This window comes from Pseudoliparis swirei, chromosome 6 (assembly GCF_029220125.1).
Source record: "Pseudoliparis swirei isolate HS2019 ecotype Mariana Trench chromosome 6, NWPU_hadal_v1, whole genome shotgun sequence".
In the NCBI taxonomy this organism is placed as follows: domain Eukaryota; kingdom Metazoa; phylum Chordata; class Actinopteri; order Perciformes; family Liparidae; genus Pseudoliparis; species Pseudoliparis swirei.
The window spans coordinates 25,707,477-25,735,013 of NC_079393.1; the positions used below are offsets into that span (position 1 = coordinate 25,707,477).

Consider the following 27,537-nt stretch of genomic DNA (forward strand, 5'->3'; position numbering starts at 1 on the left):
ATTAGCTTCCATATACACTGTTCTCCCTCAATTATGGACCGTTTCAGAAATAGTCCCCATTGGTCACTTTCAATTAAATGAAATTAATTTCATATAGCCCAATAACACCAATTACGAATTTTTGCCTCAGAGGGATTTACAATCTGTTAAATCACTTAAAACATAAAAATGAAGAAAAAAAATAAAGGGTTCAATATCTAAGTTACACATAATCAAGAAGAGTTCACAAAAAAGTGACATCGAAAAAAATACATTTATTACAGTTTCAGCAACTTGAATTAACATTATGACGACATGTCCAGGCAATGAGCATAGTACAATACAATGGCTAACATGTTCACAGGTGCGTTGAGCAGGCCTCAGCAGTCAATGACATTGTTGGCGCTAGGGGAAATACTCATAGTCCCCATCTCTACTGCCGATATCTCCAACACCACGGGGACCTTATCTCACTTCGTTTTCAGTCAATGGCGGTTCTGTGTCGGACGTTTGTTTCAGTCACATCAGTCGTAATGTAACAAAGACCAATAAAAAGCCACACGAACCGCTGAAATGTGAGTGTGGAAGCCCAACGCTAAACAGCCAATGGGAGGACACACAGAGACCACATTGTCATCAATGGGCAATCCCATAACTACTGATTTTAATAACAAATTCCACTCGCTTGAATTGGGACAATAAGGTTAAAATTGTCTTTTCATTCGGGCTACGAGACAATGGTCATATGCTCTGAGAGAGAGAGAGAGAGAGAGAGCAAATATAAAAAGGCATCACTGTAACATCCTTCAGAAGATTAGAGTGTAGAGACGCTGAGACTAAATGTAGTGCAAATGGCTCATGCTGAGCGAACAGGTACAATATAAAAAAAGGTCAATGACTTCACCGAGCCAGGAGGGTTCACAAAACGTGTTACAGTGGAAACGAGGTCAAAGGTCACATCGGGAAAAACATAACGGAAGGGAATGAAGGGCGTGTGGTTTCAAAGGACCACCCGAGAGAACCACAAGTCACTTGGGGTTAATAGCGACAGTCAGACATTTATGTTCCTCATGACGGTCAATGCTACATCTATCGCTCATACATTCACAATTACAGATGTAAAATTCACAAGCGGCAGCACGCGGTCAATTCTTACAACATACGGAGGGATATGTACAGTATTTACAGAACGACGTCATCAGCACAAGAGGTTCAAATAGATTATCAATCTGAAATGGGATTAAACCTGCCAGAAGCAGCGTCATCATCATGTTCAATGAGAAGTGCAGCGAATGAAGACGCAACACTACCCCCCTGTGGTCGGATGAAGTAATACAATTGGCAAATGTCACTTCACAGTTCAGTCACTTATTGGATATTAGATGATAGAAACAAATGCAGCCAGTATAGGAGCTAGTGTGCCTGTCGCACCGGCAACATGCTTAGCTAAGCGTCTGGCATTATGGGAAATAAACTACCACTGAAACCACAGGAAGCAATACAAGTTATGTTTTGTGTGTGTGTATCTAGCAGGGAAATGAGGAAGAGAGTGATCGTTGCAGGCTCTGCGGGAGTGTTTGGTCGGCCAATAGAGAGTTACAGCATCAGAGGATCCAAACATTAACTTTCACGAAAGGCACTTTGGATAAGATAAGTAGTCTCTAATGTTCCAGAGGGTATTATTACATGTCTGATTAAAAAACAGGAAATGAACACCGGATTGTAAATGTGTGCCAGAGTAAACGTGATTGAAATAGGTACGAGGGAGAAATCAGAAGGAAGACTTTTTATGCTTTCTATTCCTGTTGAGAGAACGAGAAGAAAGGTACCAGGAGACAGGTACAAGAAGAAAGGTACCAGGAAAAAGGTACAAAGAGAAAGGTACAAGGAGAAAGGTACAAAGAGAAAGGTACAAGGAGAAAGGTACAAAGAGAAAGGTACAAGGAGAAAGGTACAAAGAGAAAGGTACAAGGAGAAAGGTACAAAGAGAAAGGTACAAGGAGAAAGGTACAAGGAGAAAGGTACAAGGAGAAAGGTACAAGGAGAAAGGTACAAGGAGAAAGGTACAAGGAGAAAGGTACAAGGAGAAAGGTACAAGGAGAAAGGTACAAAGAGAAAGGTACAAGGAGAAAGGTACAAGGAGAAAGGTACAAAGAGAAAGGTACAAGGAGAAAGGTACAAGGAGAAAGGTACAAGGAGAAAGGTACAAGGAGAAAGGTACCAGTATTAGCAAAGAAGACTGGAAACAGAAGAAAGCCCGTCCAGAGGTAGACCACCCACCTGCCAGCAAGGGTGGATTCGGAGCCAAAGGACCCCTGACCTCTGACACACCAAAGGGTGGATTCGGAGCCAAAGGACCCCTGACTCATCAACGGCTATGTGGTTGTTTGACCACTTTCATAGCTACCATCAGTCTTTTTCTGTCTCTTTGTAGACATTTGGTTTCTTTGTAGACCTTTTATTGTCCGTTTGTGAACATTTTGAGTCTCTATCTGGTCTTTGATTGACATTGTTCCTGGCCCCGTGTACGGTATGCCCGTTCCCTCATCCATCCGTGCCTCCACGCAACCTCTGAAGCTCACGAGTTGAGGAGGTACTAAGCTAAGTAATATAAGAGAAGTCTGGATTTTGTTTCTGCTTGTTTAAATGCCAGCGATATCGTTATACGTTACTTATGTTATTTTTGTATTACCACATAAGATACCACAGTGTTCCAGAAAGCAGACGAGTATTGAACATCACACTAATGTCATCATCATGTCCGAGAACTGTAGGCAGACATCTATCTCACATGTACTTAGCACAGTGTGCCACCAGACGCTGTTAGACGGGCTTCACCAACAAGTAACAAACGGGGTTGCCAAGGGAACGCCGAACAAAACAGCAGCCAGGATATTTGACGTACACATTTGTGTATCGTGTGACACCCAACTGAGGCGGTTTCATACTGGAAGGTTTCACTTTCTGCCTCGAGTCTTTGTCCCAGGGGTTTGCTACAACTATGGCACAGTTCAGTCGGTTGGGGGTCTCTTTCTTCTTCTCAGCAGTGCAACAACAGTCAAATGGAGAATGGGTCGCGGAGGCGTTGAGTCAAAGGAATGGCTGATGTGTGTGTGTGTGTGTGTGTGTGTGTGTGCGCTGACAGTCCTTCAAACTCACTCCGCCGCCATCTTCTCTATGTGGTCACTCAGCAGCTTGTACTGTTCTGCAAAGGGGACACACACACACAGATTATTTGTTCCCATTTCACAGTTGGAGCATCCACGGGACACCGACTACACCAGTGGTTGCTAAGCAGCGTTGCTATACACGAGTCCAGGGATACACAACGACACCGCGGTACAGCGGCATGTTGTTTGGGGCCTGTTGCGATACCGACAGTTATCATGGCGCCAACTGGTTTGAGCTTCCATTGAAGGTAAACAGTGAACAAAGTAGTGTGTGTGTGTAGGTGTGTGTGTGTGTGTTTGATTAGTCAACGCAGCCTTATTGGATGACGTTGGGTTCAACTTTTTATACCCGACGACTGAATGACATAATGGGGACTCTGGCTCAATTACAGTGTCCCTGCAAAATAAACGGTAACAATAATAATAATGATGATGAGTTACTACTGTAAGGATGCAACCACAGCCAGTGGAGAGGTAGATTTCCCTTGAATCTCCCAAAGAGATGTTTCCGTATCTGATCTACTGTACCCACTTTACTATTGCAAAAAGTAGATTAGCGATGAATATGCAGCGGATACACATTATTGTTTATATGGGTCCATCTGATGGATATAAGTTAAATATTCACTCTGCTTTGGGTCCCAACCAACTTCTACACTTACATTTATGTCATTATTCTATCATTTGATATACTGCCATCAATAACGTATTATTATCATAAATGTGCCGACACTGTAGAAACATATGCACATCATATTTATCACACGCTTTACCTTCATGCAGGTTCCCAATGACTGCCTGCTTCTTCAGGAAGTCATTGCAGAGCTTCTTGCTGAGCCCAAAGGCCAGCATGTTATGAGTGAACGTCCTGAAAGACACGAGTGTAGGTATGTTCTGTGTTTACCATTCACAACCAACAAAAACAATAACTCAACACGTAACTGGAGAAACACGCTCCAACAATAATGGATCTTTGTGGAACTACATTTATTATACGACACACTTTATTCATCTAAAGACGGAATAGTTGTATTAAAGCTCATATTATCGATATATTAGATGTACAGATCTCATTACAAGTCTTCACAAAACTCTGCAATATTTAATGAAACAATTAAAAGTGTGTACATTTATTTATCATTGCTCGACCCCATCCAGTGTGACTGCATTTTACAATAGAAAAATACAACAGAAAACCAAAAACAAATGTCATAATAGCAACGCACTGTGAATTACAATGAGTCTGTCCTCATCCATCAAAAAAATCATTCCCAAGTAATCATACAAAATAATAATAATTGTGATCTGGATTTAGCCCCATCCACATGTGCCATCATTGGGACCAGTACCTTGTTTCGCCACTAGGAGGCCTCCAAAGTAACCTCTCAGCCTCCACCTCTCTGTCATATGAACTGCACATCCTAGTTTAAAACACTAGATGTCGACTCAATATAGTGAAATCATATAGTGTAATATGTACATGTATTACATCTAAATATTAATCTTTTAAGTGAACCCTGTAATTTTAAAAGCAGCAGATACAGAAATATGTTTTTTAATGTTTTTATATGTCTCGACTCTCTTGCAGTGGATCTGGTTCAACACGACACATCTACTAAGAGTTACATTTATTCATTGCACATTCATGAAATAGGTTCCTCACCCCAGCTGGCCGAAGGCGATGTTCTCATCCATCTTGGAGCTGTCGTCCCTCTCCTCCTTGGTCATGTGACACCACTTCTCCCTGCAGCACACACAGATACAGAGAGACAGAGAGAGAGAGAGACACACACACACAGAGAGAGAAAGACAGAGAGAGAGAGAGAGAGACAGAGAGACACAGAGAGAGAGAGAGAGAGAGAGAGAGAGAGAGAGAGAGACACAGAGAGACAGAGAGAGAGACACAGAGAGAGAGAGAGACAGAGACAGAGAGAGAGAGTCAGGCTCTGTTTGACCTTGAGCTTCAACATAAATCATGAATCAAACTTCACGCTGCAGTGGGTTCACATGAATCTCTAAACGGTTGGACAACTTTCAGTCAAGTAAAAATGTTTTATTATCAACAACAACAAATAAAATAAAACATGATATCCACCCCTGGAACTGCTCGTGTAGAAATGGGATGCAAAAACAGAGATTACACATAGAACACATGACATAATAAAAAATAATAAAAACACACATAAACCAGCCACCAGCAAAAATAGAAAAAAATGTAAAAGGTTAATTCGCAAAGAATCATCCTTATTAACAAATTGATGAAAAGCGTCATTGATAAACAGATATTTAGTAATGTTGTAAACTGATTCCAACACTAAGGTCAACATAAACTGGGTTTAGGGCGGCGGTGGTTCGGCTGCATTTATGCCACAAATAACACACACATTGTAAAGTCAGAAAGTAATACTGGTTATTACTTCATGTTTCAGGAGAGTGAATCTACTTTAAAACCCACTCTCCCGATCAACAGACCATCCTGTGATGAAATCTTTAGGATCCAATCTGCACACTATTCTTTCATCTCTTGTGTAGAACGCTTCCCAGCATGCTCTTGGGCCCCCTGTAGAGGGCTTCTAAATGCCTTAAAGACTTGGGGCCTTGAAGCTGCACCAATCAATATTTCATATCGGGTAAGACTATGTGGGCTCTTTTCCACATTACACCACGTGACTCTACAGAGTATTTAAATCATCTTTTTCAGCTCATTGCTCCTCTCGCACCAAACCTCTTTTCAAGCAGCAGCGACTTTATTCAGCGTAAACATCTGCAGGTAAATACACTGAAGACCTGAGCAGCGGATATTACACTTACATCATTTGATGGACACAACGATGACATTAATAAACTAGAACGGGCACTCGGTAGAGCGCATACCTTCGCATATCACAAGATTGGGCATTGAATTATGAACATGTTGGCATTAGTTGCCAATTGGATAAAAATTAACCGTGCTATGGTAAAAAGAAGATTTTGACCTTTTCATGACCTTGACCTTTGACCCGATCAATCCCAAAATCTAATCAAATAAATAAATACACGGCGATCAAAACATAACCTTCCGCATTTTCAATGCGAAGGTAATGAAGAATGCCGTCTACTGGTTGTGTAAACATTAGATAAGCTGTAACCCATGTGCCGGCCCCTCTGGTGTCCCCCAAGGGACCTTTTTTTATAAAAGCAAATACACAACAGTCAACAGTGATCTGTGTCTCTCAATTAATTTTCGAATTAAACCTGTGCTTCATTTGTTAAAGTTGCATTCTCTCTCCTGGCCACCAGGAGGTGACTCCTCTGGTTGTATAGAAGTCTGTGCTTCATATGTTAAAGATGCATTCTCTCTACTGACCACTAGGGGGCAGTTCCTCTGGTTGTATAGAAGTATGTGCTTCATATGGTAAAGCTGCATTCTCTCTACTGACTACCAGGGGGCGACTCCTCTGGTTGTATAGAAGTCTGTGCTTCATATGTTAAAGCTGCATTCTCTCTACTGACCACCAGGGGGCGACTCCTCTGGTTGTATAGAAGTCTGTGCTTCATATGTTGAAGCAGCATTCTCTCTGCTGACCACCAGGGGGCGACTCCTCTGGTTGTATAGAAATCTGTGCTTCATATGTTAAAGCTGCATTCTCTCTACTGACCACCAGGGGGTGACTCCTCTGGTTGTATAGAAGTCTATATAAATGACTACTTCTCTCTTGATTCATTCCCTCATTGTAAACATGACAGTTTCTCTAGTTTAAAGTATTCTTCAATTAGCCAATGATGATCCATTTAGAGTCAAACAGACCATAAAGCAGAGGATGCTTTAGGGCGGGGCTACTGTGAGTGACAGGTCACTATGAAACACTTACAACACTGTGGGATGTTTCTAATTGCATAGTTTCACAGTCTCAACATTGCTATGACAAAATTTAATTTTCTTGTCGCGCAAAAATTTTCTTTGAAATTGACAATTTGCAACTTAGTGGCACAATTTAAACAGGATAAAATCAGTATTTCTCTCCCTGCCAATGACTACAATAGCTATTTGTTTCTCCAAAATAAGGTCCCGTGTCTAAGTTTGTTATAAATGCTGAAATGTATATTCTACTCTACAATACAGTCCAACTTCACTATAAGTCATATCTTAACATATCATTAAATTACTTATAGTTTATAAAAGGTACTGGCAGGAATAAATACACAGTTACAGATGGATATCATGTCAATCTGCAGTGTAAACATAGCAGCGTACAAAGAAAAGGAGCAAAGCATGCAGATGGAGGGAGAGAAACAAATATGAAATATCTCATGCAAGAGGAATACTGGTGGACATGCAGAGAACACCTCCAGATATTAAGAAATACCATCACGGACATTGTGCAACATCAGGATATTAACCAGGGGGGGGGCATTGACAACAGGAAGCGAGATAAAGTAAGACACAAATATCATCGGAGAAACCGGTGAGGAAGTCGTATGAATCTAAAATCAGCATAAATCTCAAAAACAACTACTAATCAAACACAGGCATCCCCCCCCTCCCCCCCACACACACAGGAGTCCAATAATAACTAGATTGTGTCTAGTGGGACTGTTGGGGGTTGTCTTGGCAACTGGGGAGATTGGAAGTGCAATAATCTTAAAACTGTATTATAATCCATTGATACATTTGTAAATGCTACAAATTGGATAATCAAAGTTTTCTCACTAGAGTACAAAAATGTTCACGATGATAATATTAAATGAGCTCATTAATACGTCTTAGTTATTCTTCTTTCTAAAATGTGACTATTATTTTGATGTATAAATGGTAACGAGTCACTATTTACATTGATTTATTTAACCATATTACATTTACAGTTTATATTTTGCGACGGCTTTATTTTGAAGGAGGCTTTCTCTGATTAAAAATGTGAACTTTACTGCCCAATTATAGTTTAAATACCATCTCCCTCAACACAAAACATTTGCTAACTGCTACGATCAATAAACGATATAAACGGTGGAAGTTAATACAAAAAAAATCGTGATATGTTGAATATATTATATTGATTTTTTGAATAATAGTTTACCTGCAAAGACTAACTTAGTCATGTGCATTGCTAAGGTAACCCTGCATCATGATGCGTACATCGTGGTCAGATATCTATAAACATGCTGTAATTATTGTGGTCATAACCACGCTACGACTTATTGTATTTGTGCCTTATGATGAGTGAAAGCGTTGCTGTGCCTCTTCTTCCTCTCAAGGCCGCTTAGAGTTGGCGGTGAACTCATTTTAATAATGCAAAAGTAAACAAATGTTCTTCACTGTTTACCCACAAAGCATCACTGTCCTCTAAGCTCTCCATGGTCTTTATGAAACACAACGAGTCTCTAGCCGTCCGTCTCTAGCCATCTGTCTGGCTGTCTCTGGCTGTCTGTCTCTGGCTGTCTGTCTCTGGCTGTCTGTCTCTGGCTGTCTGTCTCTGGCTGTCTGTCTCTAGCCGTCTGTCTCTCTAGCCGTCTGTCTCTAGCCGTCTGTCTGTCTGTTTGTCTCTAGCTGTCTGTCTGTCTGTTTGTTTGTCTCTAGCTGGCTGTGTGTCTCTGGCTAGTTCTGTTTCAGGGCGGCGGACACATAGAAGGACACACCTCTCCTCTTTCTCGTCGTCCTGCTTCCCCCTGGCCGGCAGAAAGGCACAAGGAGACAAAAGGGAATAGTCAACGTGCAGAAAAAGAGGAAGAACAACAACAGCTGGTAGACAAGAAGAGATGAGGAAGAGGAGGAGGAGGAGAAGAGCAGAAGGAGTGGGCCTCAGAGCGTATCATGCTGAACCGAGAGACCCTTGTCTTCAGAAACTGCTACATCACCACAGGACCTTTATTCAGAGTCATGTGACAGATACAGTGTCACAAGATTCATGTTTTACATCTATGAAACATTCTATATGATATGTATCCGTCACGATTCCCTTCCAGACTCACCTCGTGGTCGGCGACCTCTTCTTCCTCTCGCAGTGAACGGCATCGAAAAATGCAGCGTTCCAAAATCTGAGCGTGTGCCTGGCGGAGAGAGAGAGAAATACTTATATTTCTGATGGACGAAAAATTACATTGTTTCCCTTGAGAAATACTCAATATTAAACCCCGCGAAGCCTCTAAAACCTCAGAAAGAAGACGGGCACGACCGGCGATCTTTGGCTAAGGAGGATTTCAAACTTTTTTGCGGATATCTCAAACATTTTGTAGGATATCTCAAACTTTGTCGGATATCTTTGTCGGATATCTAAAACTTTTTGGCAGGTTTCTCAAACTTTTTGTATGACGTCTCAATTTTTTTTTAGGATATCTCAAATTTTTGTAGGATATCTCAAATTTGTTGTCGGATATCTCAAACTTTGTCGAATATCTCAAATCTTTGTCGGGTATCTTAAACTTTTTGGCAGATATCTCAAACTTTTTGTCAGGTATCTAAAACTTTTCGGCAGAAGTTCATTCTGAGCTCCCTTTCCTCAACTTACCAGATGGGCTGCTGCTTCAGGTGGGTGTACAGGTACACCTTCTCTCCTTTCTTTTCCTTTGGAGCCTCTGGAGGAGAACACAATGGCACACGGTTACTAAATCACTCTCTCCAACACCTCGGTGGAGCAAGAGAAGGTGCACTTGGAGAGCGTCGGTGCACCTTACCCGCTGACTTGGGCTTTGTGTCCAAGGGGCTTTCTCCGTCGCTAAAGAAGAGAACATGGTCAAGAATAAGAGAAAGAAATGAAGACTGTGCACGCCCGAGTTAATACCAACAAATTCAGGGATGCATTGGCTCACCCGCTGGGAGCCACAGAGCCCCTCAGCTTGCTCTCCAGGCCTCCGAAGAAGCCCTTGACGTCAGTCTTGGACGTGGTCTTGAGGAGGCGCTCTGCGGCGTCCTTCCTGACGGACAGCCAGGAGTTGGCCTTGTTGATGTAGGAGTCCAGACCAGCTGGAGGACCGCCGCGATCCAGCAGCTCGGAGGGAGACGGCTGGGACCTCCCTGAGCAGAGAGGTCAGAATTATGTCATCTATCTGGGTGCGGCGTCACGGAAACGTTGCTCAGTGAGCTGCACGTGAAATCAATTATTCGTCCATCAGATTAATTTACAAATGTCTATTGGGATTTAAATATGAACTACTTATTCCACAATATATCCACTTATAAAAAAATAAGATTCACAAATATACTCCTGATGCACATAATTATATATTTATTGTGAAAATAATAATAATAACAATTTATTTAAAGAATTAATTTAAAAAATGTAAAAAAGATTTGCCGCATGAAGCAATAATTGGACTCTCACGTATAAAAATCAGATTAAATGAGATGTTCCTTGTATTCCTTGTAATCTGATCGCCAGCATCCTTTTGGGCCATGGCGCTTAGAACAAATCTTTTTTTTAATGGATTTCTATAACATTCATTTAACAAAGAAGACATACTTGTGTATGGGGCTGGTGGAGTGTGAGTTTAAAAAAAAGAGAATTTTGTGGAGAAGGTAATTTCGTCATCTAGTCCTTTGCAAGCCATTGATGCCTGTGTTTTATGTATATTTATTTGTAAATGTCTCGTTTTAAATTAGAATGTGCTGTCTTAATGTTTTTATACTAGTGCTGTGAAAAATAACGCGTTAACTCAGTTAATTCAATTTCAGGTTTAACTAGTTTTTTTTTATTAACGCATTTAACGCATGCGCAGAATGAGCTTCCAATCCTTCCGTTGTTGGTCGTCGGGACGAAAAAAAAGTCACTTGCAAAATGAGCTTCCAATACACCACTTCAATCTGAACTCTGTCCGCTCTCATGCAGACGGTCTGTTCATCGGTAATGATCCTGCCGCAGGTTCACCTCCGGAAACCTTGTTACGACTTTTACTTCCTGTAGATCAGGGTCTCAACACGTCGATCGCGACCTGCCAGTCGATCGCGGCGTAGTGTTGGTAGATCGCATGACATTAAAAGATTGGCCCGCCCCCTGACATGTTCTCTATAGCATGTCTTTGTTCTTTTATTAAACTAAACGTCTGTTGTTGATCGTATCTCCACAGCAGCATGTCATTTCTGTCTCTTCACGTTGCGTTAACACTTATCGATCTCCGTCTCGCGCGCCACAGAGCTCCGTGCGCGCGCATCGGGACCGAGCAAAAAAAAAGTCACTTGTCAATCTGTCCCCGTGACGGTGAGGTTTCAGCTTTGCAGCGGTGTCCCCGCCATCCCTTTCATCACGGCCCAGTTCATGAAGAAAACCCACACAGTCAGTTTGCCTCAGCAGCTGCTAGAGGAAGACTAGAGGCCTTTAGATTGTATCATGGTGGAGTTAATGGTTGACAAACAAGAGAAAAATGTTCTGTTTAACCCTCCTGTTACCTTTACATTTACTAACATATTTTACCCTCGGGGTCAATTTGACCCCAGCAATTAAAACCTCCAGAAAATTATTAGAATTAATATTGCTTCCCAAGTTTAAGTGTGAGGTACTTTATGTTTGTTTGTTGACTACCTAAATAGCCCTTTAAATAAATAAAAAAGTTGATATTTCTTATATGTTTGACACAGTGAAAAACAGCCTGGGGTCAAATTGACCCCAAAGAACACCGACATTAAACATTGAATGGGGTCAAATTGACCCGAAAGGTAACAGGAGGGTTAAACATTCTGTTTAGGATGAAGATGTATTAATGTTCCATATGGAAGAAAACTGCTAAATAACTGCTGAGTTGCAGCACCATTGTATAGAATAATGTATAAATGTATATATCCGTCTTTTGTCATAAATCTCTATGTTCTTACAAAATATACCGAGAATATCGGTAATATGTGATTAATCATGATTAATCCACAAAAACCTGTGATTAACCCGATTAAAATTTTTAATCGTTTCACAGCCCTATTTTATACACGTTTTTACTGCTGTACTGAGTCGACAACTTAATTTCGTTGACAATAAACATCCTTACCTTACCTGTATAGAAATCACAAATTCACGTGTGAATCCTCCTGTATGCATTCATTGACAATAGACTGATTCCATATTCAGACGAATGATTTTTGTGTTCATAGAATTCTAGCCCTGCTAGACAAAGAACTGTAAACATGTTTATTTTGCAGTTTATACTAATAATCACGAATACTGCAGATGGATGTCTGGGTCGTCATTGCATGTGTCTGTGGTGCTGATGCAAGAGAAACCACAGGGCCGACCTGTGGCCGTCATACGCGCTGAGCCAGCAGCGGGGGAGGATATGACATGCGTTTTCTTTTGCAATCAAAGAGCTCCGGTTTCCTTTTGAATGTGCGCAACACCTTGCTGTGGTTACGTTGAGCTAGTTTGTAGAGAACAGTCGCTCCAACACACACCTTGAGTGAGACCTTACCGCTGTAGTAGTACGTGAAGCACATGGTCATGAGGTTCTTGGCCGGGCTGTAGTCGTCCATCTGGTAACATCTGGGAACACAGCATCTCTTTTAGAGGTCATGACCTCGCTGCTAGAATTGACGTAATTTACTGGAGCTTTTTTTCCCATTAAAAAAGGATAAAAAGATAAAGATCTTTCAAACTTTTTGTAGGATATCTCAAACTTCTTGTCGGATAGGAGCTTTTTTTCCATTAATTTTTTTAAATAAAAAGGTGATTTATTGTTCTTATTTTCAACAAATCCCATGAAAAGACACGAGCCACAATGAGTTGACCCTGATAACCCACCTGTTCCAAACTGCTTTTAAAGTGTGATTGTGTGCTCTATGTTCTAATTGTTTTCATTTATTGTTTTATAATATACTATATATATATATACACATCACAGTTACAGATATGGTGGACTCACTCGAACAGAACCACTGCAAAGGACTGCACCAGTCTGTAGAAGGTGGCTTCACTCACACACTTGGAGTGGCAGCGCTGTGAACACAGGAGCACCGAGGGTTAAAAAGACACACATTAAAACATTACACTAAAGATTGGATTACAGCTTATTATTAGGGCTGTGAAACGATTACAATTTTTAATCAAATTAATCACAGGTTTCTGTGGATTAATCATGATTAATCACATATTACCGATATATTTTTGTGAGAACATAAAGATTTATGACAAAAGACGGATATATACATTTATACATTCTTTTTTTATTCATTAAAAAAAAACAATGGTGCTGCAACTCAGCAGTTATTTAGCAGTTCTCAACCATTAACTCCACCATGATACAATCTAAAGGCCCTCTAGTCTTCCTTTAGCAGCTGCTGAGGCAAACTAACGTTGTGGGTTTTCTTCATGAACTGGGGCCATGATTAAAGGGACGGCCGGGGAAACCGTTGCAAAGCTGAAACTTAAAGGAATTGACGTAAGGGCACCACCAGGAGTGGAGCCTCCATTTGACTCAACACGGGAAACCTCACCGGCCCGGACACGGAAAGGATTGACAAGTGACTTTTTTTTGCCTCCGTCCCGATGCGCGCACACACAGCTCTGCGGCGCGCGAGACGGAGAGCCGAGAAGTGTTAACGCGACACGTAGAGACAGAATGACATGCTGCTGTGTAGAGATGCTCAACAACAGACGTTTAGTTTAATAAAAGAATGAAGACGTGCTCTAGAGAAAATTACAGGGGGCGGGCCAATTTTTTAAAATGTCATGCGATCTACCAACACTACGCCGCGATCGACGTATTGAGCACCCCTGATCTAGAGGAAGTAAAAGTCGTAACAAGGTTTCCGTAGGTGAACCTGCGGAAGGATCATTACGATGAACAGCACGACCGTCTGCATGAAGAGCGGGACATTGTTCAGATTGAAGAGGTGTATTGGAAACTCATTCTGCGCATGCGTTAAATTAATCCTGTAATTTAATCATTACGCGTTATTTTTCACAGCACTACTTATTATACCACATAGTTTCACTTGAATGTGGGACTGAGCAGGGGCATTTGTAGGATTCAAAGAAGGGGGGGGGGAAAGCAGCAGTGTCCCCACCCAAAGTCCTAGTGCCCGAAGATTTTATCTTTAATTATGATGATCGACTATTGGATTGTAATTTGAAGGGGGAGAACACATACAAACCAAAACACATGCACATATGTAGCATTTTAGAGTTATAAATAACGTGTCCATGTGACAATAGTCTAATTTAATGATATCACAAAAACAACATCAACAACTTTTAAAGCCAATAATGCTAAATTAGTTTGGTGGGGCTGAAGCCCCCCTTTACAACGGGCTAATGACGCCCCTGGGACTGAGTATTTTTTGTATGTAGGGGGTCCATCAAAACCCTGTAATTCTTTGTCATTTTCATTCGCAATATTGACGTTATTTGTCCTTCAAGCTTCGAGTATGACGTCTTTCTTTAATATTTCTACCTGAGCGCTGACGTGTTTGGCGAACCCCTCTCGGCCTTTTCCGTTCTCTCCGCTGCACAGCTCTCCAAAACGAGCCTTCTCTTCCTGGCCAAAGTCCTCCCTGTAAAGACACATGGTCCAAAAACCACTCATTACAGCACTAATCAGACCCTTCACAGACGTTTTTATTAACTTAGTGATTTATCAGATTGATTGTAGTCTTCGGAAAATGACAAATATTTAAAAAATCCTTTTCAAAATCAAGTTTGAAATTATTAAAAAAGAAGCAAGATAATAAAAAAGCACAATTTGAAATACCAAATGAATTCTGTATTGTTACAGGGTTATTAATACACATGTTGACCAATGGATTTCCAGGGCTTTAAACCAAATTTCCATGACCAAACATTATTTGAAATCTCGGTGTATACGCGAGTATAACCACCTTAAATGACACAAATGGAGAGACAATAGTTTGATTAAAAGAATAAATGTTATTTGAGAGACTGCGTAAATAAACATGAATATAACACGTTTCCATGACTTTTCATACACTTTTGGAAATGTAATTTTTTTTCAAGGACTTTTCCAGGAATATAACCATTTTAAAATTCCATGACCTTTCCAGGTTTTCCATGACCGTACAAACCCTGTGTTAGCAAGATGAAGAAGGGGCCCACCTTATTTTATTCCACCAAAACATCTATATATTTAGAATTAAATACTTTTTGAAAGTTACGGTACATTTCTAGAGGATCCGTCATTTCCTTGTTTCTCATTCATTTTCTGTGTAAACAGACTCATTTGCATAATATTGATGTTTAGGCTACTTTATGTAAATCAGTGGCAACCAGGGTATCACATGCTGCCGGTCAAACTTTTAAGCTAACCCGCTTCTGATATGAAAGGGTTAATTAAGTGTCGGCCATCTTGCGTTTTTGGCATCCAGAAAGTGACACGAGAGAAAACTGCGAAAGGGTCAAAAGTTCGAGATGAAAAAACTAAACTCCCAGACCAGACTACAACCACGAGGTAAGCCCCGCCCTAAAGTATACCCTGCGTTATGGTCTATAGTAAAAATGGTTATGGGCGTATCATTCCCCTCACCCTGCCCCAACTATCTCCTACCGACATGCAACGCAGAGGAATAGCAAAGGTGAGATTCTGGGGAAGGTAAACAGACTCCAGTCATAAATGATGTCCGGTCTCACAGAAGCAGTCCTCGTGACGCGAGATTGATCCCGGCCCGTATTACTGGAGTCGGTTTGCCAAAAAATTATTGAATATTACCAAACAGAGATGAAATTAATAGGCCTGCAGCAAAAATGCCAGAGAAAAAACAATCAGGTAATGTCTGTGAAAAACAAAAAAAGGGTTCCCCGAATATTTAAAAGTGCCCTTTTAACATTTCCCCCTGCTCCTGTTTGATTTCTTATAAATTATTCATGAATCCGTTTGACTGCTTTGCCCCACTGGGCCTTTAAATGGTGAGTCATGGGAATCTCATTCTGGATGACAGAAATGGAGCAACTGCATGTAAATAGATCCTGACCACACAGTCAGGGAGAATGAAAAAATACATAAACCAATTAAAAAAAACACACAACCGATAGGATAGAAAAAAAGAACAGCTGGTGAGAGATGGAAAGGGTGGGGGGGGGACAGAAGGCGTGCTGTTAGTTGTCGAGGAGGTTGTTGATGCCAACGTCATAGGTTCATTAAAAAAATTGCTCAGTGACAGTTTATGGTAAAGAGATAAGTCATAAAGCACTAAAAACTAGATGAGAACATGTGGTCTCCCTTCCCGGACGACGCTGAAGCTTTAAATCTTTGTATGTGAATTGCAGACAATAGTTTATATTGTGACGGATGCAAAATGCTTAAAGAGAATTGACAATAATGAGTCACAGATTATCTTTACTGTTGTGAAGATTGTTTGAATTTATATTTTGTGGGAGAAAGAATTTGCCATTTCTTCTGTAAAAAAGAAAGTTTTAAAGCCCTTTTGTGCACAGTTCTATAGAAAAGTGATTATAGCATCTTTAAAATCACTCTGATGTTAATAGCAACATAATAATTTTATAGCAAAATACAATTATTGATGGCAAAATAATATTATATATATATATAACAAAATAATATAATCTTGTTGATAGCAAAATAATATATATATAACAAAATATAATTTTGAAAAGAGAAAAATAATATAATTTTGTTGATAGCAAAATAATATAATATAAGAAAATAGTATAATTTTGTAGAAACTAAAATCTAAAAATATTATATATATAACAAAATAATATAATTTTGTTGATAGCAAAAAAATATAATATAAATAAAATTGTCTATTCTCTAGGAGTTTTTATGAGGCTTTTGAATCTGTCAATCATGTTGCTTTTGACTGATGTAATGATTATTTTGAGTACTCGTAGATATAGACAAAGTGTTGTTCCTGACCTTCCATGAAACACCTTCTCCACGTAAGCCTTCATGAACTGCTTCCTCTCCGCCGACTCGCCGCCCTCCCCGCTGTGAGCGGACGACGACGACGACCTCCTCAGCTCCCACGCGTGAGATGGCGGGTCCATGTCGTTCTCGCTGTCTGCCGACTCTGTGGCGTCACTGTCGTTGTCTCCGTCTTGGTGGCATTGGCGGTGGGAGGAGCCGGGCTCGGTTGGCACCATGGGCTCTGGCAGCAAAGGCTGCCGATGGATTCCCGTGGAGGGCGGCGCCTCCTCTGGGGAGAAAAGGTCGGTGCGTCCGTGGTGTTTGCCTCCATCTACGCCAAGAGCTGAGGCCTCGGAGGGCAGGTCAAAGTCTATTAGGTTGTCCACTGCTACACCCTCCATACTGGCAGTGGGTCCCTTCCTGTAATTGAGGGGGGGAATCAGAGACGTTGGGTTCTGGTTGGAGGTCTCAACTGTCGCTATTGGGTTTTGATGGCGCAAACCCCCCCCCACACCTGAGGGCGCCGACATCAAGTGGACTCACACGCCCGATTCATCTGTGGACCAAAGGAAGGAGAAGGTTAGCGTTGTGATTAGCGTCTACAGTCAGTTAAAGATGTGCTACAGACGACAGCCACGCTAGCAAGCTAAGTGCTTGTAAGTGACCATGAAAAGGTTCTGTTAATATCGGGACTATTTCCCACAAAAGCCATTATTTTGTAAGTTCCTTTTATTTTGTAAGGTCCTTTTATTTTGAAGCTCTTCCAGCGAGACCTGGAAGCAGACGTGAATCTCGTAACATGACTTCGCAAAAAAGTACGTTAGCTGACGGCGTAGTGAAGGAAAAGGTATTCATGAGTATTTTTCTGAAGTACATAAGTTACTCTATGGACTGCTAAGCACCGAGCTGGAACGGGAACACGGTACTTTCTGTTTTATTTGGGCTTTGACTACATGTTTAGTGACTTTTTTATGAACTTCTAAAATGAATTGTAATAAGATGCTAGTGCTATATTGTAGCTGTATGTTCTCTTTAAGAAAAATAAAATATTTGATTAATGTCCACATGTATATATGAATGTCATCTAATTAATATGTACACTCGTAAGAGGTCATTTCTGTTTTATTTGTTCCATTAGCTCAACAAGGATCATGGTTGAACATAAATAAAGGAAATTCTGGAAACATCAGTAGGCGTCACTATTGTCCGGCTGGGGTCCGCTACAGTGCTAACATCAGAACACAGCCATCAGTGATGCTATTGGTGCTTTCCCATGAGCCTGACCAGTGTTACTTGTTACAGTCGTGATGGCCGCATCCCATTTAGGTGCCTGCTTGATCACTTGAAACATAACCATCAAAAGATGTCAGAATCAGAATTGTATTTATTGCCAAGTGGGTTTACACCGACCTGGAATTTGTTCTGGTGTATAGGTGCATACAGTGAACATAAAACATAAAAACACAATAGTACTATACAAACACAATAAGTACTACAATACAAAAAGCAGGGCAGGAGTGCAAAAGTGCATGTGCAATGTTCAGTGAGCAAAGTAGTGTGTGCATAACACAGGCTTGAGGTGTGGGGGAGGGGTAAGTGACCACGTCAGGTGGGGGTCCGGGCCTTGTTCATGAGGCCAACGGCAGCCGGGAAGAAGCTGGTTTTGTGGCGTGAGGTTTTGGTCCTGATGGACCGCAGCCTCCTGCCGGAGGGAAGGACCTCAAAGAGTTTGTGACCCGGGTGGGAGGGATCGGCCACAATCTTACCTGCCCGCCTCAGGGTCCTAGAGGCCAACAGGTCCTGTAGAGATGGCAGACTGCAGCCAATCACCTTCTGGGCAGAACGGCTGACACGCTGCAGTCTGCCTTTGTCACTGGCAGTGGCAGCAGCGTACCAGATGGTGATGCAGGAGGAGAGGATGGACTCAATGATGCAGGTGTAGAAGTGCACCATCATTGTCTTTGGCAGGTTGAACTTCTTCAGCTGCCGCAGAAAGTACATCCTCTGTTGAGCTCTTATGGTGAGGGAGCTGATGTTCAGCTCCCACTGAGGTCCTGGGAGATGATGGTGCCCAGGAAGCGGAAGGACTCTGCAGTGTCGACTGGGGAGTCCCTCAGGGTGATGGGGGTGGGTGGGGCTGGGTTCCTTCTGAAGTCTACCACCATCTCCACTGTCTTCAGAGCATTTAGCTCCAGGTATATACTTTTAAATGTAATATTGGTTTCTTGCTATTCCACTTGTTTCGCTTTGACTCTCTGTGGAGCACTTTGTAAACATTGTTTTTAAAGGTGCTATAAAAATAAAGTTATTATCATATTTCATAAAGATCAACATATCAATCTGCCAAGAAAGTGCTTTTTTTGTTTAAAGGGTTATTTCACCCAGTTTCTATTGCTGTAGTATGCGTGTACAGGCTTCGTCACGGCAGGTGTTCATACATCATGAAATGAGTGAGGACGTTCCTCAAAGGCCAGTGACGGCGGTCGATGACTCGGAGGTCAACGTGAGCCGTCCCTCGTCGTCCGGACGTCAGAATGAGCTCAACCGGGACGAGGTTAAGAAAACACTGGTGGTGAAACTCTCGCTGCTCCGCTATCTCCCGGTCGGTCTCACCTGGGGCTTTGTTTACAATGCGTCTGGTCATATGACGGCACGGGTTCCTTCCCTAAATGAACTTCTCCTTTTTTCCAACAATGTCACAGTGTTGGAAAAAAGCTCTGGAATCAAGTTGTTGTGAATAATGTTCTAATTAGTTCTGGTCAGTCCTGGAGGCAGACACCATCACCTCATGTAGACTGAAGACTTTCCTCTTGATGGTCTGATAGTGAGACCTGAACCAGGTTCACCTGGAGAGACCTAGAGATGCTGCTAGAGGCTGAGAGGCTGAGGGGGACGCTTAGGATACACTGAGCACCTCTCTCCTCTCCTCTCTCCTTATGGACGCTTAGGATACACTGAGCTCCTCTCTCCTCTCCTCTCTCCTTATGGACGCTTAGGATACACTGAGCTCCTCTCTCCTCTCTCCTTATGGATGCTTAGGATACACTGAGCACCTCTCTCCTCTCCTCTCTCCTTACGGATGCTTAGGATACACTGAGCACCTCTCTCCTCTCCTCTCTCCTTATGGACGCTAGGATACACTGAGCTCCTCTCTCCTCTCTCTCCTTATGGACGCTTAGGATACACTGAGCACTCTCTCCTCTCCTCTCTCCTTATGGACGTTTAGGATACACTGAGCTCCTCTCTCCTTATGGACGTTTAGGATACACTGAGCACCTCTCTCCTCTCTCCTTATGGACGCTTAGGATACACTGAGCACACCTCTCCTCTCCTCTCTCCTTATGGACGCTTAGGATACACTGAGCACCTCTCTCCTCTCCTCTCTCCTTATGGACGTTTAGGATACACTGAGCTCTCTCTCCTCTCCTCTCTCCTTATGGACGCCCTCTCTCTCTCTCCTTATGGATGCTTAGGATACACTGAGCACCCTCTCCCTCTCTCCTTATGGATGCTTAGGATACACTGAGCACCTCTCTCTCCTCTCTCCTTATGGCTCTCCTCTCTCCTTATGGACGCTTAGGATACACTGAGCACCTCTCTCCTCCTCTCTCCTTATGGACGCTTAGGATACACTGAGCCCTCTCTCCTCCTCTCTCCTTATGGACGCTTAGGATACACTGAGCACCTCTCTCTCTCCTCTCTCTTTATGGACGCTTAGGATACACTGAGCACCTCTCTCCTCTCTCTTTATGGACGCTTAGGATACACTGAGCACCTCTCCTCTCCTCTCTCCTTATGGACGCTTAGGATACACTGAGCACCTCTCCTCTCCTCTCTCCTTATGGACGCCTAGGATACACTGAGCACCTCTCTCTCCTCTCTCCTTATGGACGCTTAGGATACACTGAGCACCTCTCCTCTCCTCTCTCCTTATGGACGCTTAGGATACACTGAGCACACCTCTCCTCTCCTTATGGACGCTTAGGATACACTGTGCACCTCTCCTCTCTCCTTATGGACGCTTAGGATACACTGAGCACCTCTCTCCTCTTCTCTCTCCTTATGGACGCTTAGGATACACTGAGCTCCTCTCCTCTCTCCTCTCCTTATGGACGCTTAGGATACACTGAGCTCCTCTCTCCTCCTCTCTCCTTATGGACGCTTAGGATACACTGAGCCCTCTCCTCTCCTCTCTCCTTTTGGACGCTTAGGATACACTGAGCTCCTCTCTCCTCTCCTCTCTCCTTTTGGATGCTTAGGATACACTGAGCACCTCTCCTCTCCTCTCTCCTTTTGGACGCTTAGGATACACTGAGCTCCTCTCTCCTCTCTCCTTATGGACATTTAGGATACACTGAGCACCTCTCTCCTCTCCTCTCTCCTTATGGACGCTTAGGATACACTGAGCACCTCTCTCCTCTCTCTCCTCTCCTCTCTCCTTATGGACATTTAGGATACACTGAGCACCTCTCTCCTCTCCTCTCTCCTTATGGACGCTTAGGATACACTGAGCACCTCTCTCCTCTCCTCTCTCCTTATGGACGTTTAGGATACATTGAGCTCCTCTCTCCTTATGGACGTTTAGGATACACTGAGCACCTCTCTCCTCTCTCCTTATGGACGCTTAGGATACACTGAGCACACCTCTCCTCTCCTCTCTCCTTATGGACGTTTAGGATACACTGAGCACCTCTCTCCTCCTCTCTCTCCTTATGGACATTTAGGATTCACTGAGCACCTCACTCCTCTCCTCTCTCCTTATGGATGTTTAGGATACACTGAGCACCTCTCTCCTCTCCTCTCTCCTTATGGACGTTTAGGATACACTGAGCACCTCTCTCCTCTCCTCTCTCCTTATGGATGTTTAGGATACACTGAGCACCTCTCTCCTCTCTCCTTATGGACGTTTAGGATACACTGAGCACCTCTCTCCTCCTCTCTCTCTCCTTATGGTCGTTTAGGATTCACTGAGCACCTGTCTCCTCTCCTCTCTCATGGATGTTTAGGATACACTGAGCTCCTCTCTCCTTATGGACGTTTAGGATACACTGAGCACCTCTCTCCTCTCCTCTCTCCTTATGGACGTTTAGGATACACTGAGCACCTCTCTCCTCCCCTCTCTCTCCTTATGGACGGTTAGGATACACTGAGCACCTCTCTCCTCCTCTCTCCTTATGGACGCTTAGGATACACTGAGCTCCTCTCTCCTCTCCTCTCTCCTTATGGATGCTTAGGATACACTGAGCACCTCTCTCCTCTCTCCTTATGGACGCTTAGGATACACTGAGCTCCTCTCCTCTCCTCTCTCCTTATGGACGTTTAGGATACACTGAGCACCTCTCTCCTCTCCTCTCTCCTTATGGACGTTTAGGATACACTGAGCACCTCTCTCCTCTCTCCTCATGGACGTTTAGGATACACTGAGCACCTCTCTCCTCTCCTCTCTCCTTATGGACGCTTAGGATACACTGAGCACCTCTCTCCTCTCCTCTCTCCTTATGGACGCTTAGGATACACTGAGCACCTCTCTCCTTTCCTCTCTCCTTATGGACGTTTCGGATACACTGAGCACCTCTCTCCTCTCCTCTCTCCTTATGGACGCTTTGGATACACTGAGCACCTCTCTCCTCTCCTCTTATGGACGTTTAGGATACACTGAGCTCCTCTCTCCTCTCCTCTCTCCTTATGGACGCTTAGGATACACTGAGCACCTCTCTCCTCTCCTCTCATGGACGTTTAGGATACACTGAGCACTTCTCTCCTCTCCTTATGGACGCTTAGGATACACTGAGCACCTCTCTCTCCTCTCCTTATGGACGCTAGGATACACTGAGCACCTCTCTCCTTATGGACGCTAGGATACACTGAGCACTTCTCTCCTCTCCTCTCCTTATGGACGTTTAGGATACACTGAGCACCTCTCTCCTCTCCTCTCTCCTTATGGACGTTTAGGATACACTGAGCACCTCTCTCCTCTCCTCTCTCCTCATGGACGTTTAGGATACACTGAGCACCTCTCTCCTCTCCTCTCTCCTTATGGACGTTTAGGATACACTTAGCACCTCTCCTCTCCTCTCTCCTTTTGGACGCTTAGGATACACTGAGCACCTCTCTCCTCTCCTCTCTCCTTATGGACGTTTAGGATACACTGAGCACCTCTCTCCTCTCCTCTCATGGACGTTTAGGATACACTGAGCACTTCTCTCCTCTCCTCTCCTTATGGACGTTTAGGATACACTGAGCACCTCTCTCTTCTCCTCTCTCTCCTTGTGCATGATGTTACGTCTGTCTATTGCACATTACTAACTCTCCTTCCTCCCCGGAGTCTTTGTGACTTCACGTCTCATAGGGTCCATCGGTCCTGACTGTGTCCTGGGTACTGCCTCCTGCCTCCTTGCCCTTGCTTCCTGCATCCTTGGGCCTGGCCTCCTGCCTCTTCTCCTTATTTGTGCCTCCTGCCTGATGGGCCTGACTTCCTACCTCCGTGGCCCTGCCTCCTGCCATGGCCCTGCTGTTGCCCCCCCCCTCTTCCTCCTTTTGTTCAAAGGATCGTGGTCCATGCCTACTACTAATTATTCATACATTCTGTCATATTCATTGAATGTTTATGTATCTCTCTAACGCTGTTCATCTGGTCACATGACATCTATTATTCCGTCCATCCTGAAGAGTGATCCTCCTCTGTTGCTCTCCTGAAGTCATTCCTGATCTGATGTGAGGTCAAAGGTCAGGGATGTCGTATGTGTACAGATTGTAAAGCCCTCTGAGGAGAATTTGTAATTGTGAAATAAACTCAATTGAATTATTACCGACAGGAACTTTAGCGAAAAGTTATGAAAACTAAGACAACATTAGTGTAATCCACCAGAATCATCCATTAGATCCAGTACTGCATGACTCAATGTTGTTTTCAACCACGGCCCTGAACCAACAATGATTATCAGTCTCAGAACTGATAGCAATCCTCCAGCTGAGCTGGATCAGACCGGCAGGGAGGGAGCCAAGTGTTCTCGGAGCAGGAATGTTATCTAGAGGAGCTCTTCTAGTGGACCCAAGCAGCACTGGACTATACTTTGTGTCACCTGATTACAGGGGTTAACCGGGGGCAGTCAGAACTTTTACCAGTTTTTATCACCAACAACTACACTACTGGTTTTAAAATGTACAAATCCACAAAATAAATACCACTTATTAAATGGTGAATGTTTTTTTAATGGTGGAAAAAAATATCTTCACAGCACAACCTCACACTGCTAGCTAAATCTGTTTCCAGGGGGACAAGATATCTGGAGACAGAAGCACTTTACCCACAATGCATGTCAGCAAACACGGAGCATGGTGAACCGTATCCACTCCCATCGACCATCAAATAACACAAATATCATTTTATATTCAGGATGCAAAACTGAAACTACCACTGAAGCGTATAAGAAGGGCACTCGGAGAGCGCGGTCCTTCGGCCGAGCCAACGGGGGCTGGGGTTTGAAGCCCAGAGACCCGCTAACCAAAGTGAAAACATTACTTTTCCCCACGTGATTCGGATCGGCTCCAAAACGTGTTCTTCCTCGGTCCACGCGACACCCTTCTACCGAGTTTCGGAAAACAATTGGGACAACAGGTTTTTTTGTAATCCTGTTGACGGACAGTCAAACCAACTAAGTGAAGGTTGCAGATATGAGAGTTCAACCCCAGAAGTGAGTCAGCGTTTATGTAATTCCGGTTGCCTCGCCTGATGCCTGAAATAAGGTCTGTGGTTGTTGTTCTTCTTCTCCCCGCAGTACTCACAACCGCACAGAAAGGTCAAAGAGGACACTTAACGGCTCAATACTAATACCATTACAACCTCTTGACCTAATTCAGCAGATATAATGTTGTTCCCCGCCTTTATGTTGCTTCATCACGACCGAATATGTAACAGAGGAGTCTAGACAAAAGACACATGTCCCCATCTTTACAGACTTGAGTTAACAACAAAGCAACACAGCAACTAAACCGACACTGCAGGGTGAACTGAGTGATGGCTGCCATAAAAGCTGGGAGGAAGTTCTCCTCTGTGCGCACGTCCAGACAGCACCAAACACAATCCAGCAACCCAAAGAACTCCAGGAATGTTTAGTCGGGTTAACCTTTCTTCAACTGGCAAACGGCTATTGAACATCTCAATGGCAACAAACTGGAACCGGATAAATTGTGGGAATACACATTTATGTTTGTAGTAATAAATGGGTGTTTGTGATCATCAATCAATGCTTTTCGACATCATCATTGAGTGTAAAATGATTTCTGGATAAATGTCTTCAACATATTCCATACAGATCTGTCTCCTGTGTCCACAGTCTATGGTTACGGTTAAGACGTACTCATTAGAAAAGGGAGACACTTCTAACGTTTTCTTTATTGTCCTTCATAACTCACTTGAACTGCACTAGCCATCTTTTAATATAAGACACATTTATATGTTAATACCATTGACATATTTTCAGTTAAGATGACAACACTGTTGTCTTTTATTGTCACTTTCCGTGAAAACATATTTTCTACAAAGACAGTATTTTAATTTACATTTCGTGAAATGTTCATTTTCTAACAAAATGATGTCAACACAGACAAAAACTAGAATGGGCACTCGGTAGAGCGCATACCTTCGCATATCACAAGATTGGGCATTGAATTAAGAACATTTTGGCATTAGTTGCATGCCAATTGGATAACAATTGACCGTGCTATGGTAAAAAGAAGATTTGGACCTTTTCATGACCTTGACCTTAGCCTTTGATCCAATTGATCCCAAAATCTAATCAAATGGTCCCCGGATAATAACCAATCATCCCACCAAATTTCATGCGATTCGGTTGAATACTTTTTGTTATGCGAGTAACACGCATACAAATAAATAAATAAATACACGGCGATCAAAACATAACCTTCCACATTTTCAATGCGAAGGTAAAAAGCGCTGACATCCAGCAGCTGAGGCAAACATGTATTACCACCGCTTGTTCCATTATAACCGATTCAATAGAGACCACATTGGAACCAAGTTTAAATCCACAGCCATTTAAACTTCAGACAGCAGAAGAAGAAACTACTGTAAAATCAAAAGAAGTTCACTTTCATACCTCAACTTTTTGTTTCGAAGAATGAAAGTGTGTGGAGGTGAAACGACACTGCTCCTTTCCCATAGGCTGAGAGAGGAGCGTCATCACTGCAGCTGGTTTCTGATTGGAGGGATTGAGTGCGTCTCCCCTCACATTGCAAAATGATAAGATCGCAACCTGTTCGTTTGCCTCTTATTCTATAAGGACAGGAGGTCACGCCAGATTCCTTTCAAAAGACGAGCTCATTGTATAATGCGCTGCTGATCGAAGCATCTCCAAGTCACTATAAATCAGCAGCACATGTTCTAAAATATGATCGTTGTTATTAGACACATTTTGTTGAACACAAGTCGAAATGTCCACCAAACACAACCCGCGTGATGGATGATACGTCCACCGAATAGAAATGGGGTCTCGATACATAAACAACCCGCCGCCTGTCCCGTTTCATGTGTGCATATGTCGCGAGCTCGACTTGTATCGCCACCTTCCCAGAATGAGCTCTGGGGGAGAGGTGGAGGCTTGCTAAACACATGGTAGAAACTACGCTGCTCGCGAGGAAGAAGCAGCTCGGAGTAAACACCGCCAGACGGCTGACGTTTGTTTCCTGGAACCCGGGTACGCGGTGTCATTCACAGGCGGACCGCCCGGGATACCTCGTCCCCCCCCCCGCACGTGAGGCCACGTATAATGCATAATAAAACCCATTTTAATTAAACGCTAACTGACAAAAACATGAGGCGATTGAACACCGCCCCTCTCATTCAAACACACATACGAGCTACCGTAACGAGCCGTGGAAGAGTGACGGTCCGTTGTTGTTTGATGAGACCGCGTCAGAAGAAACCGCTGTACGTACGTGAGACGTCGCGCGCTGGGGACAGACAGCTCGCTCCGCGCTCGCGCTGCTGTCGGTGCGTCGTAGGTCCGTGCTCACTGAGGGGGTCTCACCCGGAGGAAGAGCACAGGCGCAGAGAGAGGGCGGATCCCGATGAGGGGGGAACCCAATGACGTCAACAAGCAGCGCAGCCAATGAGCGGCGGTGTTGCTTAAGACGGGCATTAATATGACCGGATATTTCCTACACAATAAAAGTACTAGATTGTGACCTCAAGTGGCATTTTAATTAATAATTTGTTTAATTGTAATTCAAGTCCTTCCTGTTGCACTGAGACATTAATGCATTCCTTGGACATTGTCCATAAATAATTTAATTAGTCTGGAATATTTCATCAACAAAACAGAGGGTAAACTGAGATGAGATTAGATGTTGTCATCAATTTTTTTTTAAAATAATGATATGGTATTATATTATTATTAGAGTAGAAGTAAGATCAGACTATAACTTAGGAGTTTCCTAAATAACTTCCTAAAACAAAACAAAAATTTAAATTGAACTTATTCATTTGAGTTTAAAAGTATATCAATTTGAGAGCATCAGATACAGAAATACTTTTCTTAATATGTGGGCCGACCAGTAAATGACTAATCTTTAACCGTTTACTAGTGTTTTTATGGCA

At 42.9% G+C, this 27,537-nt stretch overlaps 1 protein-coding gene across 2 annotated transcripts; it reads right to left on the reverse strand.

The window, feature by feature from the left end:
• Window positions 1-234: 234 nt before the first annotated feature.
• On the reverse strand, window positions 235-26,958 carry kiaa0513 (KIAA0513 ortholog). Of its 2 annotated transcripts, XM_056416643.1 has the most exons (13): window positions 26,877-26,958; window positions 17,434-17,475; window positions 16,929-17,339; window positions 14,493-14,592; window positions 12,963-13,036; window positions 12,513-12,583; window positions 9,933-10,137; window positions 9,798-9,838; window positions 9,632-9,698; window positions 9,096-9,173; window positions 4,813-4,893; window positions 3,923-4,017; window positions 235-3,184 (listed from the first exon to the last, which is right to left on the reverse strand). In XM_056416643.1, the coding sequence occupies exons 3-13, from the start codon at window positions 17,318-17,320 to the stop codon at window positions 3,135-3,137; spliced, it is 1,254 nt and encodes a 417-aa protein (XP_056272618.1). In that variant the 5' UTR covers window positions 17,321-17,339; window positions 17,434-17,475; window positions 26,877-26,958; the 3' UTR covers window positions 235-3,134. The 2 variants fall into 2 exon arrangements, with proteins under 2 accessions (XP_056272618.1, XP_056272617.1); XM_056416642.1 differs by having other exon boundaries at window positions 16,929-17,475.
• Window positions 26,959-27,537: the final 579 nt, after the last annotated feature.